Genomic DNA, 17,195 nt, shown 5'->3' with positions numbered 1-17,195 from the left:
AACAAACAAATTTTACCTAAAAGGTACCTTTAATTTTAATTAAAAAGAAAAAAATAACCCAGAAACCAGTGTACAGTTGTTAGGACTTGTCCATATTCAAAGTTGAACCAGTTACATTGGTTTAGAAGCAGATTAAGTTAATTCAGTGCAAGACAGTGTAGGCACCTGTAGTTTGATTTAAATTAGATGTATACATCAATTACTGATTCCTTTCTAAATTAAACTAAACCCATATAAACCAGGTTTAAATCAGATTAAGAGAATGTCCAGCCTGTGTTTTGCACCTGTTTAAAATCAGTTAAAAACCCCCACACCACCTTTAAACTGCAGCAACTCTGAATATAGACATGGCCCTAGACTTAGGAGTGCCTTTTCCTACCTTGTCTTCTGACTTGTAAAAGACTTTGTGCGGAGACCCCAAAGTGCTCAGAACATCTTGGCATGAATCACCAAAGTACACACAGCGCTCAAATACCCGCATCTTGGCATCAGCTAATACACCTGGGCCACAGCCTGAAGAATGGGGAACAACAGCCTAATGTTCATAACTCCTCGATCACAACACTACACAAAGAATGAATAATCACAAATCCCAGCACCTAGTTAGTTAAGGGGATGGAATGCAAAGAAGTTCCTTTGAGACAATTTTGCTGTACTGAATTCAGTTCTTAACTCTGATGGCAGTTTACACACAAAAAGGTCTCATCTAGGTAATGTGGTTAACTGTCATAGACCCATACCTTAATGGCTAAATTAATTGAATACGATTCCCTGAGCAGTGGATTAAGAACAACTCTTCCCCTATCTCTTTTCATTTTACAAAATGCAGTTTACTTATTTGCACTGTCGGTCTCAAATTTGATCAATTGGTATCAAGTATAAGTGAGAGCAGTTAGCTATGTCTGTAAGAGGTTTAACTGCAGTAATGGAAGCATTGTGGAAGTTGTATGGTTTTAAAGATTTTAAAATAGTGTGTAATCAGACCAGACAAAAAATAAGGCCCGTGCAACAGAATTCTTTGTCAGTACTGTTTTAGGTCAAAGAAATATATATTACATTCTCACCGGAGAGTTTCTAGCTTTTATTAGTTACACGGTAAGTAAATTCATATATACACACAATGCTTATTTAAATAAGTGCACTGAATCACAGCTACATAGATGCATGGTTGAAACACTGTTTGAAATTATGAAACGAGTCACTGTATATATAATGTCCCATTGCTCTACCTTGCTGCATAGGCATTACAACTCAAGGTATTTTTCAACCAAAGTAGCTTTAATCCAAAACAAATAAACAACCTCTCCCAAACAAAAATCAGATTAACAAATCAGGAAATTAATTTCTTTATATATTAGATGGCACTGAAGTGCAATATATCAGAATTAAAGTTTTAGCTGAGCTGGTTACTGGATAGGTATAAATGGGCAATTCACAAGGCAAGATTAATTGTACTATGTTGCCAATGGCTCCAACATGAATCCCATGACCAGAAGTTCTCTACAGTTCTAGCCTTTCACTGCCAAAAATCACCTAACTAAGGCAATCATGGTGTGAAAAGGTGCTGAACCACAGCACAGAGGCCATAAAAGTAGTATTTGCCTATTTGACTATGTCTTCACAGGCCTCATGGGGAGCCTATGGTACAACATGGCCAGCTAACATGGCTTCCAAAGTATGAGGATGCAACCTAACAGGGCTTTTCAAATGTGTTAACATGATTTTCTCTCTCTCTCTCTCTCTCTCTCTCACACACACACACACACACTTTTTGCCCATTTTGATATACCCGCTATGTCTAGCTAGTGGTTGGGCAGCGATGTAAGTCAGGGATAAACATGGCTTGCCTCTAAGAGAAAAATTTTAAATGTAATGCTGAGAGCATAATTAGTATTTTTATTTATGATTTCCAGAAGTAGTTTTTCAATTAATGGAGAATTCAGTTTTTCTTATCAAACAGCTCTCTCACCGTAATTGAGAAAGTTTTCCTGAGAGCCAAAAGGTGGCTAGCTAGTGCTGCCTCCTGGTCTGTGGTATCTTGTAAGTATTATAAAGAGAAGGAAACCCAATCAAGCCAGCTTTGATTTCTTCAGCAAGAGTTACTGTAACTTAACTCACTTACACAGAAACTAATTCTAGAAGGGGTGGAGAATGAATTAACTGGAGGAACTAAGTTCAGCTAGGAAAAAATGATACATGGCAAGTTTGTCCTTTAGCAAGTTCTAGAAGTCTGACAGCTAATATAACATTTTAATAAAGATTTTTATTGCTAGCATCATTTCCTTTAAGTCTCAGGTATGTACGTTATCTAGACATGACACTCTACCTTAAAAGTATCCAATTTTTCAAAACCATTTATATTATCTGGATAATATAGCTAACTCCTTCCCTACTACACCAGGATATATGATCCCTGTCCTAGGCAGCTCTCCATTATCTTCCTCTGTAAAGACAGAAGCAAAGTAACTTTAACAAATCTGCTACATTTTTATTCATTGTTTCTTACGCCTCAGTTTTTTAAAGCTTTCCCTCCCTCCATTTTTTACCTTGTGTGTACTAAGAATATATGAGTTCTTGCAACATGACCATGTCTGAAAAAGTCTTAACACTGAGAAAATAAGCCCTGCTACTCAAAAGAAGAATTTGAAATAAACTGAATATGTGTTTTGACAATATTTTAAAGCCCTTTAAAGGAGCAGTCACCTAGTAGCATCTCTGAGCAGGCAATAAACCTTTCTTCTTAGTCTAGATGTCCAGCCATCAAGAGAACACAGGGTAAATACCAATCAACTCACGTCACTTGTAATGCCACCTCCACTGAATTTAGAATGAAAGTGGCATTGTGTAGGGCTGGTATTACAATGTATAGGGCACACACCTACCTGAGGTTTCATTGTTTCTGAAAGGGTTTTCCTATGACAGACACCATCTGTTTATTTTTCTGGGCATATACACAGAATAAAACAAATTCCACTGCCAGCAAGAAACTCCATGAACTTGGAATTGAAAAAAGTTTCCACAGCCATCTGTGATTTCTCCATGAGTGTGGATATGCAGCAACGGTAAGATACTATTTCATAGAGGGTTTAAAAGAAGATGTACAAAACATTTTGAAATCCACCTATGAAAATACAATTAGTTAGCTAATGCATATTTCATTCAAAAGTGAGGGCAACACAACATCTGTTCTCAGTGATACCTGCAGTGAGTAAGCGGAGCCGTAAACCTGAGGGTCCAGTTCCATCTCTCAGAACATCAACATTCTCTGCATACACGTTACCAAGGAAACAGCTGAGGGGCATGAGGGGAGCCCTGGAACAGTTAGATCAGATATAACAAAAACAAACACTAGAAATGCTTAAGATAAGAATTTTCTGCTAACTCTTCAATGACGGAAGCTAGAACAATACATGTTGACATGGAAGAGCCTAACTCACCTAGAAGAAAGGGGCTGAAGTAATTTTTGAGACGGTCAACTCAAAAAAAGCTCACATTGTCTACTGCCTTGTTAAGCAGCACAATAAATAAAAATGCAACATGAAAGATTGGGTCCTTTACTAACTAAAAACCAATTCAAAAAGATCTAGAAATTACAGCAGCTGCATCCAGCTCTTAGGACTTCATAATTATATATCTCATATTATACCAGAACATATTGTTTCAAACAGTTTTTGGTTTCAAATGTATTTCTTGTGAAAATAAGGGCCATATTGTGCTTATACATGTTTAACTCACAGCTGCCGCTAGAAATAAACAACATGTGTGTGCAATGTGGAGGCTTCTACACATGACACTGCCAGCACTTCTCATTCTCCAGCTCGAGTATTCCTGCTAGTCCAGTCTTGGACCATTCCTGAATACAGATGGCTGAATGGACTGATTTCTGCTGTGGTTTGTTGATGTGAGTTAGCATCTAAAGTCTATTTTAAGATCATAAAACATGTGCCTCCTAGTCCCTAGATTTTAATTGATTCACTTCATCAGCATCATCAGCATGAACTCTAGAAAATTAACATTTTTTGAAGAAGTTTAAGCTGCACCATCTGTTTGTCAGTTCACTTGCCAATTTTCCTTTTTAAATCTCTTTCAGTTATAATCACCTAATTAATTGCAACAGTAGCAGATAAGGAATTTACAGAAAGGTGATATACTTTTAAGAGAATATGTGTACGATCCTTAAAGTTATTTTTTCCAATAATGTGAATTTTTCTGTGCCTGAGTGAATACATGACTTGCCTGTGAGCTGAGGCTTTTATGCATGCACACATATATTAAAACCCACTATGCCACAGGTGGGTGTAGGAAAACTTTCCCAAAGCGCTTGATTCTAATTAGACTACAGTGTCCATATAAACAAGGTCCATTATAATGTATCCCCTTCTCTTGCTCATTAATCCATCCGGGCATTAGTCTTCCCCTAGCATTAATAACAATACTTTCTTTAGCAAAACAAATGGTGTTATCAGTGTTGGTATGTATATGTATGAGGAGAAAGCAACAATTTACAGAAATCCCTTTGTTTCCCATCTTGTCTAAGAAATCCCCAGGAAGAAAAATACTTTCAGAAATACTGAACCTTGAAGTAACGGTAATAGTACAGTATTGCTTAACAGGGGACAATGAAATGCCATGTCAAATATGAATGTAACAGTTCATTCAGATAGGAAAAAAAGACACAAGGATTCATTCTCCTATTGATAAAGGATTTATACAAGTAATTCCCATTCATACTCATGGAAGTTAGACACACAAATCCCCTGAGCATCAATCGGATAGAAATAAGCCATATATGACATATTATTCATACGTTAAATAAGCACAGAGATTGCTATATTATTTGCATTGCAGTAAAGCTTAAGGGCCCTAATCAGAAATTGAGGCCCCATTGTGATAAACACTGTACAAACAAATAGCAAAAATATTGTTCCTTGCCCTAATCAGCTTGACTTAGTTAAATAAAGGGCATTAGTGTACATGCAAACTGTGTAAGTACAGTGGCTTTTCCAAATACAGCTCGTATCCTCACTCTTGGAGCATGTAACTTCACTTTTGGAGAAGCGTTTTCTTCAGTCTCACTTGCTTCTTCCATACTACCGCACCTATCCTCCAAGCTTAATTTTGATCTTCGTTGATTTAGGAAAAGGAGAAAAAATCATTTTAGATATTGGTTAACCACCCTTGACAATTCAGCTATACATACTTGGTATCCTGCAGGCTGTTTCCATTGTAGATGTACATTCGTTTCACAGTTGCACCATGAGGAATTTGCAGAGAAGCTAGGCCATGAGCAAAGTTAGGCTGTGGATATATAAAAACATTCAAACTGACTATTATATACTGTATGACAAACACATACATTACTCTAAAAACACACATTTCCATTCAAAATATTGCACCAGACAACTGTATTTGTAAATACAGACTGTACATCTCTAGGTATAGTTAACTTGAATGTCTGTACACTACAACTGCAGGAAAAAAAGCCACTGGAAAATATTAGCTTGCACTACACTGTTCATTGATGATCATGGTGGGGTGGAAAAGCTCAATTCTTTAGACTACCCTCTGCCAGATGGCTATAGTTTTTCAGTTCCCTAACATAAGCCATACATATACCCAAAAAGAAAAGGAGTACTTGTGGCACCTTAGAGACTAACACATTTATTTGAGCATAAGCTTTCGTGAGCTACAGCTCACTTCATCGGTTGCATTCATTCACTGAATGCATCTGATGAAGTGAGCTGTAGCTTACGAAAGCTTATGCTCAAATAAATGTGTTAGTCTCTAAGGTGCCACAAGTACTCCTTTTCTTTTTTGCGAATACAGACTAACACGGCTGCTACTCTGAAACATATACCCAAGACACTCTAGTTCAGGACTAGTGTTTGAAAAACTTTATAGTCTTTGAAAGCATTTGTTCTGGTATACTACAGTATTTATGGTCCTGGAAAATTGTAGAATATGGGGCCTTTAACATGTGGGTGACTTTTTTTTTTTAAATCTTATCAATCTTTTGTCGTATTATTCATACTTGCTTTCTAAAACCCGTTAATAGCTCCCCAAAAATTTAAGAATTAATGTTTGTACCTCTGCTGGTTTGGAGAATGTCTTTGTCAGAGAAAATATCTTGACTTATCTGGTTCCTTTCAGTATTCTTTCCTTCTCCAATCCCTCCAACACAATTCAATGTTATTTATGTACGGATAATTTTTACAATGATTTTAAAATCCTGTTGTTAAAGAAGCGTAGTGCTGAAGAAGGAAATCTGACACTGTCCTAGGTGAGTCTGTTTATAGGTATGCATATTGAACATAAACTTCACCTATAAAAGATTGTCTCCACAACACTATTCAAACACACACCACTAGCTTTGCAAAGGAAAATAATTTGTCGTGCTATGTTGTTCCCTGGCATAAAACAGAGACACAGAAACAACGCACAGAAAAAATAAATATGCAAAAGTCTCCTACTTTAACTGTTTTATTTCAATAGGACTTCACCTAAACTAAACATGTCAACGTTTTTTAATACGAAATAATATTTTGTAAGAAAGAACAGGAAGCATAACAGGAATAACTGAACTTCACTATACCTCTATCATTTCACACACTGTCGCCTTTCTAACGTAATTAGTCCTAAATCCTAACAATCTGGAAGTCTAAGATAAGAGAAAACCAAATTAATAGTATTTAAGGAAAATGACTGTCAATGTCATTTTAATATGTTCAGTATTATTCTCTAGTCATTTCTAAATACAGACGAACTTCTTGTTTGCCTTTTGACTACACTGAGCCGAAGTTTTCATTGTGTTTTCCCACAAGGAGGCTTACAGGTGTTCTTTGAACTTTTGATGCACATTGGGTAAACTGTTCTTTACAATATGTAGTACTTTGTAACAGACATGACATTCATTGCTTTGTGAGGTCTTTCTGGATTTCCATACAATCCTTCCTAATCCTCAAACAAACAACTGTCATCTGCAGATTTCACTACTTCACTGTTCAACCACTTTTCCAGGATGTTTTGATGGGGGAATTCCATTGCTGATCTCCTTCCATGCTGACCATTTATTCCTAATTTTTGTTTTCTACCTCTACAACAATTTATAATCTATGGAAGAACTTTACCTCTCATCATAAGAAAACATAGTAACCTTAATAGCCTCTTGTGAGTAACTTTGTGAAAGGCTTAGAAAGTGAAAATTAATTCTAGCGTCTATTTGGAGACTCTTGTTAAACAACTCTAATAGTGTTGAGAGGCACAATTTACCTTGTCAAGACATGCTCTTATTAGGTGTTTTGTAACTACCCTTAATTATTTTTCCAGTTAGTCCGTCAAAGTTGGTACTGAAATAAGATGCATAGGTCTGCAATCGTTAAGTTCTTTCCTAGCAGCTCTTTTTAAAAAAAAAAAAAAAAAAAAAAAAGGCACAACATTGGCTATTCTCCAGTCTCCTAGTGGAATACTTGATAAAAATAAAATCTTTCATTAAGCAGTTCAGATAGCTCATTCTCACATGCCTTCAGAACTCTTGGGTGAATACCATCTGATCCTAGGGGTGTATTGCTATTTAGTTTATCAATTTGTTCCAATGCTTTTTCTGATACCTCATTTGCGGACACTATCAATTATCTGCAAAGGGTACCTTTTGGGTAGGTATCTCCCTATTCTCTTACTTGTTGAAGACTCATACAAAAGTCATTAAGCTTCTTTGCAATGACCTTAGCCTCTAAATGCTCTCTCTACACATAGCTAGCCTACTGATCTAGGAATTAGCTGATATAATGAGAACATTGCCACTATATTGGCTAACCTATCCCCCGCCCTTTCCAGTTTTTGTCATGGAATCCAACACTGTACAATATGTATTGTCTTTAGGTGATGAGAATGGATCACACAATAGAGGGTATTTTCATTAACACAGAAGTGAGTTATACAGCATTACCATAGTAGGTCTGATCTTGCTTCCAGTGAAGTCAGTGTGATATATGTCACCAGCTTCAATGGATATAGTATTAGGCCCACTTATGCTTTTAGTAACCTATCAAAACATTTAGTGAACAAGGAAACCTATATAGCATAACACATGTAATTTTGATTTCCAGACTCTCCTATCTAGCAAGCATATTTTATGCACTCTATTCTAGTTAGTTGCACAATCACTTTGAAGGAATTCAAACAGAATTTATAGATCACTTGAGATTAACTAAAGCAAAAGCAAGGCTTACTTTAACTGAAATATTTTAGATATTAGTTGGGTGTTCACATTTGAGAAGCAAACTTTAGAGATTCTGCTCAATAATGAAAATGCTACTCCCTATTTGTTTTGGAAACAAATCCTCCATCCACACCCTTCTGCTAAAAGCCAGGCATGATCTTTGGCTTTGAAATGATTATGCTTAAGGTAAGAAAATGCGTCAGAGCACAATTTAAGACTTAAATTTCACCCAGATGAAGTGTTTGTTTTGCTTGCAGGCAAGGCAGACTATAGGTGATATTTTGCAATGGTTACCAAGACAAAAAACAAACAAGCAGAGTATCTATTAACTAAGAATGATTCCTGACCTCGTACTTTGGAGTTTCAGCCCATGAGTCCAATTGAAAAGAAAAAGACAGCCCTCTGAAATTGAGGTGAAAGAGTTGTTCAGCTGAGTTGTACACTGGAAAAAGGAAGAAAATGGAATTACAGAAAGAGACAGTAATTTCTCTAGTTCAGATCTAGCAGCTCTTTATATCACTTCAGTCTGCTGTTTCTGCATGCTCCTGATTCAGCAAAATATCTCAGAAGAATAAAATACCATGACATAATATGGAATTTTAAGATCTCACATCACAGCAACGTTCGCCGTAAACCGCATGCACATGGAACAACCTTGAATATGCCGTATATCACAAATATTGCTGCTCAGCCCCAACTCAAGTGACAGGCACCCAGCCACACTCCCTACAACAAACATGATGGCAGGAGAGTTGACTCTGGACCATGTGAATGCCAAGGCCACAGCAAGAAGAGGCTCCATGTGAGATTTTGCTCCCTGTCCCGAGAGGAGGAAGGTTTCTGTGGTTACAGGGCATGTGCCAGCGAGAGGCAGCATGTCACTTGCTTCTTCCCCTACCTTGCATGAAGGCAAGTTCCCCGCCACCCCCAGCACAGAACAACTTCATGTCCATCTTGGCCTGCTGCCCTCAGGAGCTCAACAGATCCCAGGAGCAGGAGTTGTATCCCTTCTGATCTTTCCCAGGGACCCTGCCCACCATCATATACATTCCAGGGAAGACCAACACCCCAGAAATTGTCCTGATGGCTCCTCCTGCCACATTCCCCCTTGCTTGCCTCTCACACACACACCCAGCTCCCTGAGAATCCTCCCCAAATTACCCAAAGTGATTCTCCTTGGGTATCCCCAAAATCCTCCCTCCTCTCTCTCAAATGCTCCAAATACCCCCTCCCCCATAATATACATTGCCAGTCCTGGCAGTGGGGTTGATTCTGCCTCCAGGATCCCTCTCGTTCCATGGGGCTGAGCAGAGAGGATGCGCCCTTCCTACTATTGGCCCCGCAGGCTCTGCCCCACCCCTTGCTGGTGCACAGGCTCATGTGCTCTCCTGATAGTCTATGCCATGCAAAGCCAGAAGTCCTGATTTCTAAGGTGGGTGGGGACTGGATCTTCCTCATTTTTCTGGGGCTGCTCATGGCACTGGTGAATGGGGCCACTGTCAGCCAAGGGAATTGGTCCTGGGGTGTGCACGGTCAAGTATGGTTTCAGCCGGGGGGATAGGGTGAGTGTGGGGGCGGAGGAGGAGCATGGATCTAGGTGCCAGCCAGGGGAGCAGGGCTTGAGGGAGGAGGTGGCGGCTGGCTATGGTGTCTCCCACAGTTTTTTTTTTTTTTTGAAGTCTTCTTACACTGAACTAACTTACTCTTGTGTCACTACACCTGTCTACAGTACATCCCTTGTTTCCAGTTGCCTATTCCTCTGGCTAACACCGTACCAGCCACCTCACCCAGCCTCAGGACCAGCTCCCTGAAAAGCGTACATTTGCCCAAAGACAAAATCATTGTGTAGTGGCATTTGTAGCCTGCTCAGGCCAAAGACAGTTTGGAGGGAACTCTGCTGCATCACAGTAAACAAATAATAAGTGAAGTGTCTCAAAACAGGGAGTGGAGACGAAGGTAATGCTTTCACAGGGAAGTCAAGTTATCTTAAGAAGTAATATATAAAGAGAAATAACTAAAGAAATGGCTATCCAAAACTCTAAGCACCCTAACACAGTGTTAACAATACAATTAAATCTCAATAGCATTAAAATAGTTCATTCAACAGGAACTCAGCCAGTCAGTCACCAACCCCATCCCCCTCCCCAAACCCTCCTTCCCACCCCTTCTTCATTATAGGAAGCATGACCGTAGCCCATACAAAAACCCTATCAAACAGACATTTTGCACTGTGCCCAGATAGTCATTAAATTCATGACTTTGAACCAGGGGTGTATGTCTGTTTGTGTACACAAAATCTCAGGGCCATCACAATGAAGACTCTGCCAGTGCTTCCTTTCAAAGTGGTTCCAGCTCAAGCACTCCTTCCTTATCTGTAAAATGGGGATAATGAGCACTTTGTAAAGTGCTTTGAGATCTACTAATAAAAAGCACTCTTGAAGAACTAGCTATTATTACAGACCACAGCTGTGGTGGTATGGCACACGGAAAGAGATAATCCATCAACTATAATTGTCCCAGGCCATTTAGGACTTTATAGGGCATAACCATGGTCATTAAAAGCAGCATCAACCAGAAACAGTCTACCAGTAAGTTTGCATAGGATGTTACGAAATATGGAACACAGAAGAATTCTGGCTGTCATGGACCCTAATTTACTGCAAAGAATTACTTCATATTTGCATCTGATGAAGTGAGCTGTAGCTCACGAAAGCTTATGCTCTAATAAATTTGTTAGTCTCTAAGGTGCCACAAGTACTCCTTTTCTTTTTGCGAATACAGACTAACACGGCTGCTACTCTGAAACTTAATATTTGCTGTAAATGGTGAAGACAACAATAGTGGCAAAAGCAAAGAGGGAAAGCTCAAAGAAAAGAGAAGCTTTTGTCTTTCATCACCTTCCTGTTTACTGTCACTGGATGATGATCTTATGAAAATTAGCACCAAACAAAGCTGGTGCACAATTTTTCTTAAGCATATGACATGCATACAAATATGTCAGAAAGGTCAAGATGTGTTGTTATGCTGCAATTTTAAAGTGCCTGAATGCAGATTTACATGGCCACACAGCAAGTTAGATAAACAAGTCTTACAGCTGTATAAATATTGCTATGGTCCATGGTATCACTTCATAGGTTTGCGAGATCTCTTTTTCTCCTTTAAATATTTCCCAGTAACTGCATTCGTATAGTGTTACAGCTTGATTTATATACAGAAAATCAAGGACATTCACAGTGTAAAGGCTACAACTCTCCTAGCCTTCACTTACTCCAGTTTGGTATCCAATTACTGCAGGGTCTCTATCCAATTATATCCCTGGCACCATTACCGGGTTAAAGGAATATAATTCAATACAGACCCTGCAGAGCCTTCCACACCCCTCAATCCCTGCAATATGTTGTCCAAGAAGCTGCCTGCAGAGCGGTAATACTGCAAGAGATGGAGATGTACATCCCTACACACCATAGAGTGTCTTGATACTAGCCAATGGACGACCAGCCTGGAGCGCAGCAACTGGATTGAACACAAGACCAAAAAGAGAGACATGAGAAAGGATGTCATAAATGGTATTTTGCCTATTCTGACACAAGCCCCAGTCCCCAGTTATGGGAGGAATTATTTCACTGTTATGGCTGCATTCAATTTTGGTTGTCCAAGGATTCTCCCCAACAGGTAATTCCACTCTAGTTACCCTTTGCCCTAGGAGTTGCAGTAAATTATTGTTTCTTTTCATCACCTATCAAAAACACTGGGTAATGTACTTCTGTTCTGTTGGATTTCCCTTTTCTTCAGTGATTCTATATAACAGAAGGTTGAGTAAATGATCAAAGAAAGGAGCAAGTGCCTATGGAGAACAAACTATCAAGAATACAAAGGGGCAAACTTATGAGATAGAACTCAGTTGAGCAGAAGTTTGAAGGGGTATTGGCCCATTTGGAGAATTTATCTGTTTACAGTCTGTACTTTATTTGTCTCATTTCTTCTGTACACTGTTTGTACTTGTGTTAATAAATTAGAACGCCACACCTTGAAGCCAGTGTGATTCAAGCTGGGAGTGCTGCGGATGCTGCTGACCATATCACATGACAACACGGTCTGTTTACATGGATCCAGTGACACCTGTGCAGGTGCTGAGAAGGTCTGGCTGCTGTTCCAATCTCCAGACTGAAGAGTGGCCATAAGGAGCTACTGAAGCAGTCCGGTGTTCTTACCTTGGGTCTGGGGGGCATCTCACTCCCCATCTACTTTTCTGCATTTATCCAAACATAGTCCAGTTAATCAGACACTGTGACTTAGGACGTCTCTACGCAAACACTTACTGAGTGGGAAGCTCAGGTGTATATATCTACAGCACTCCAGCAAACAGCCTGCGTGGACTTGCTGATGCATGATAAAAGTTCCCCAGAGCACACGGACATACTTTTGCTTGAAGCTTGTAGCACATATCAGCAGGGTCCACACGGACAGTTAGTGCATGGCATGCTAGAGATTTACACCCCAATTTGCTGCACAGTAAGAGTTTGTGTAGACATGGCCTGAGAAAATTCTCTCTCCATCTAAACTAGACAAGAATAAAGGAAAGACCTCAGAAGTTCCTTGTTATTGTGGGTTCAAGTGAGTCCACTAATACTATCTGAACATACTATTATTGGGCCACATATATTTCACATTATTTTAGTTAACTAAGTAGGCCACCATTCAAATTTAAATATAATGGGAATATCTTGTAAAGTATAAGAATGTGAAAAAACTCTGAAAAACAATATAACTCATGTCAATTAAGATCAGAAGGCTCTATCATCTTCTCATATGAAAATACGGCATATTCTTTAGAACAGTTTCTCATTCTTAATGTTAACTAAGAGATGAATTCATTTGGAAGAAGCCAGTAAGTGATGATCTCAGAAATACCGTAGCCTACCTCCTGGATGTGTTGCTCCAAATGACTGATCAATCTGTTCTATGGTTGGAGCAATTGCCTGAGAGTTAAAATGGACACCACTGAAAAAGAAAATGAAAGCCACTGAATCATCACTAAGGAGCGGGCTATTAGTTGGGGTTCATTAGTTAAAATCGTTTAGATACAAAAATAAGAACACTCAGAAAACTCATTTTTCAAGGGAAAATTATGTTACATTTATCTCACATAGCAATCCAGTACTAGAGAAAACACCTCATGTTTTAATAAGGTACGGAGAATCAAATATACTTTGGGGTCACTCGATTTGTTGCTTCTGTCAGCCAAGCTCATTGCACACACAAGGGGCTCCTTACATTGATCCTCGAGCCACCCTCCCACTTCCTTCTATTTTAGGAGGCTCCTTGCAACCCCCTACCCTCTCCCTCATGTCAGGGGCTCTGTGTGTCCCCATTCTCCCCCAGCCAGTGTCTGCCACTCATATTCTCCTTTTCTCTCTTTTTCAGGGTGTCAGCATTTGCAAACCACATCGGAGGATGGGCAAATCTAAGATGAGGGGCTCTATTAAAGATTCGCTGTAATTTTGGAATTGATTGGATTCTATGTTCAAAAGTTAGTGTGCCATCTAAACAGAGAAATGCCATCAAGTTGAGTTTTTGGCCTCACAAGCTCAGCCAAAAAACTGTATGACTTTTTTGTAACAGAAGGGAAATAATTCTTAAAGCCAAATTCTATTCTTTGTTACTCTTTCATAACTCTACTGATGTCAGTGGAGTTACTCTGAATGAATATCAGGAGTAAGAAAGCAGGGTTTGGTCCTTAGGCTTCTATAAAAAGATAATAAGGGATTTATAAAATCAGACTCTACCTTAATACACATAATATGAAAACTTCCCAAATCCACGAGTTGTAGCTTTTTTGAGTTTTGCTTTGGTGAGAAAAATTTGACCCCTTGATTTCATCATTTGATACCACTGCTTGGGGGGTTAAACTAAAAGACCCTTGCGGTCCCTTCTAACCCTATAATTCTATGATTGCTACAAGAAATTTGGAAAGAAGGGCATTACAGCCATTTTATATAACAAAGAGGTTTGAAGGGACAGCCATGTGGGAAAGTGAGCACTGATATCTTTTCCAAAACAAAAAACAAACAAAAAGATCTTTTGGTTAAATTGAACTATTGCAAACGTCTGTGGGTATTTCTACAATCATTCTATGTATGTGGCTTTCCAACCTTCAACTCCCATTACAAAAAAAGTCTTGATAAGTTCTGTTTCAGGGTCAGCCCTGGAGCTCAAGAAACTACTCAAGAGGAAAAATATAGACATTGACAATTCCATATTCATAAGGTGGGCTTTTGAGAATAAGAAAATGATGTACTTTTTATTTTATCAAAGAAATCCTGCCTTTGGTTTGCATAAACCATTACAATAGTATGTCAATTAAGATATTTCAAAAGGATCATTTATTATAACTAACCTTTGATAATTATGGGATACAGGCTTTCTAAAAAAAAAAAAAAATCTAGATATAATACCACATACTGTACGTGGCAGTGGGATGCTGTTCAGTTTATTTTACCTAATTAACATTCCCTACCAACACATTTACACTTGCAAAAGAATCAGTGAATGGAACACACAAGATGAAAAATTGACGGCAACCAGAATAAAGCCAGATTCCCAGTAAAATGGGAGTCTCTGGCAGTCACTAACACAAGCACTATATACCACCCAGACTTCTACATCCACCTAGTACATCTCCAAATAACTCACATAATGCGTGTCTGTGTGAAACATGAAACCTCAATTGTATTGTGTAAGCCTTCTTCTCTCTCCCCGCCCTGATGTAATATCTGCCCCTAGATTTTGAGGGTCCTTATGGATGAGATTGAACCTTTATTCTATTTGTAAAGGTCCATGCCCACCTTTCATGCTACATATAAATATTTAATACCATAAGTTTAGAGCAGAAAGTCTACAAATCTTAGAAGAGACAGGGGATTGGTAATCTACACAGGGAATATGCTTAGGAAGATGATCTGAATTTTGTTCTCACTGTTAGAGTAGCATATAAATAATTGAAAGCTCTTCCCCAGCTAAACAGAATAATTATAATAAGCATAAGCAACAAAATACAGTATAACTGACCCAAACAAATCCTACTGGCACCACAAAAATACTGATCCAACATGCATCATGCCTACCACCTTAAACACTTAGACTTCTATTCAAAATATACCCAGAACTCATTTCTGTTGAGAACATGTTCTTTAATTTGATATATTATGAGAATAACACCTATAATTTTTACTTCTGAATAATTAAATTAACTTCTGATGAAAAAATACCCAACTGTTTTCGTGAAGAGAAATTAATGAGACAAAAATTCAGCGCAGTCTAGTAATTATGACTGGAGTGAAAAAGAGAAGGTAACTAATAAATCATGTGTGACCCAATGACACAAGGTAATCTTAAATCACTTACCAATATTTTAACTTCACCTTAGTCAAGTCATAAACTTCAATCACCTGAAAGACAGAAAATAGAAAAAATTATTGCAGTTTCACAGAAGTTTGAAATAGGATATTTAGGTTAAAAGTTAAAGTTAAAAGTTATTACTGCAAGCTCACCTTCTCAAGTGGAAATCTGTTTGATTTTAACTGAATCAAGACAGATTAGATCAGTGGTGGGCAACCGGTGGCCCATCAGCGTAATCCGCTGGTGGACCACCAGTCAGTTTGTTTACATTGATCGGCCACAGGCATGGCCGCCTGCAGCTCCCAGTGGCCGCGGTTCACCGTTCCCGGCCAATGGGAGCTGCGGGAAGCGGTAAGGGCTGCAGGGACGTGCTGGCCGACGCTTCCTGCAGCTCTCATTGGCCAGGAACAGCAAACCACAGCCACTGGGAGCTGCGCGCAGCCATGCCTGAAGATGCCCACCGGTGGATTACTCTGACGGGCCGTGTGCGACCTGTGGGCCGCAGGTTGCCCACCACTGGATTAGACACACAAGATGGGTGAGGTAATATTTTTTTTTTTGGACCAACTTCTGTTGGTGAAAGAAACAAAGTTTCAAGCTACACAGAGCTCTCCTTCAGGTCCTGAAGTTGGTCCAATAAAAGATATTACCTCACCCACCTTGTCTCTCTAATATTCTGGTACCAAAACAGATATAACAACACTGCAAACAAATCAAGATAAATTAGTGAAGAGTTTATCACAGTTCGAAAACAAGCACCAAACAACCCCCAGTCCGTAACTGATTGTGCAAGGTTGGATCCTTGCATCTGCATGAAACCTGCTGACTTCATTGGGGGTCTGTATGAATGGATCATTTTGTCAGATTGGGAGCTAAAGCAGTATCTACAGAGCAACTTCTTTTAAGCAATCTCTGAAGGGAGTGACAGTAAATGGTTACCAAATAGAGGTGGTCTCCTAACGGAAGTGCTACAGATGTGCCTTCAATACATTTGAAGATTCTTTGGGTTGGACTCTTCAGAATGCCTAAAAATGATGGTTCCTTGTACAACTTTCACTATATTCAAACTTCTCTCTCATTTTTTCACTAAGCAAAGTGATTTGTGGCAGATATAAACATACAAGACGCTTATCCAAAGGCTTTAGGTGCTGTAACAGACACTTACAATAGCAATCCATAAAAAAGGGTAACAGAAGACCAAAGGCATAATAATTCTTAATATTTTTGTTTTATGTATATATCGTTTTCGTTTAAATTTAGAGATCTCTTCAGAACCTCCTCTATGAGGGCCTGATCCTGCATACATTAGTGCAGACTCTTGCACCTAGATGGATTCCTGTTGATCTCGATAAGTCTCCTTGGGAAATAGGAATCGGCACTAATGGGTCCTGATGCTAGACTGGGCCTAAAGCGTATTTTCAGTGAATAAAAAGGGATTAATCTTGGCCCCCTCCATCCCCACAGGCTTTCTCCCAAATCTGGATACCTTTCTTCCCGTGCCAGCTGCTGCAGAGAGAAAGAGAGGATGGTGTCTAACTGCTGTGGGGAAAACAGGGAGCCTTGTGCTGCTCTGCATAAT

At 39.1% G+C, this 17,195-nt stretch overlaps 1 protein-coding gene across 20 annotated transcripts in view; it reads right to left on the bottom strand.

Moving 5' to 3' along the window:
* Nucleotides 1-17,195, bottom strand: part of PHAF1 (phagosome assembly factor 1) — a 47,886-nt gene that overhangs the window by 12,996 nt on the left and 17,695 nt on the right. For all 20 annotated transcript variants that reach the window (XR_006275280.1, XR_006275275.1, XR_006275278.1 and 17 more), the window contains 6 exons: nucleotides 15,623-15,666; nucleotides 13,140-13,219; nucleotides 8,566-8,660; nucleotides 5,201-5,298; nucleotides 3,200-3,312; nucleotides 380-513 (listed from right to left, as the gene is read on the bottom strand). Coding sequence is in view for 13 of the 20 variants with exons in the window: in XM_038367891.2 (XP_038223819.1) it covers nucleotides 380-513; nucleotides 3,200-3,312; nucleotides 5,201-5,298; nucleotides 8,566-8,660; nucleotides 13,140-13,219; nucleotides 15,623-15,666 (564 nt within the window). In the remaining 7 variants the exon portion in view is untranslated. The remainder of the gene's footprint in view (nucleotides 1-379; nucleotides 514-3,199; nucleotides 3,313-5,200; nucleotides 5,299-8,565; nucleotides 8,661-13,139; nucleotides 13,220-15,622; nucleotides 15,667-17,195) is intronic.

Source organism: Dermochelys coriacea, chromosome 12 (assembly GCF_009764565.3).
Source record: "Dermochelys coriacea isolate rDerCor1 chromosome 12, rDerCor1.pri.v4, whole genome shotgun sequence".
Classification (NCBI taxonomy): domain Eukaryota; kingdom Metazoa; phylum Chordata; order Testudines; family Dermochelyidae; genus Dermochelys; species Dermochelys coriacea.
Note: the sequence above shows the minus strand (reverse complement) of the source record. Positions and strands in the feature narration are given on the sequence as shown.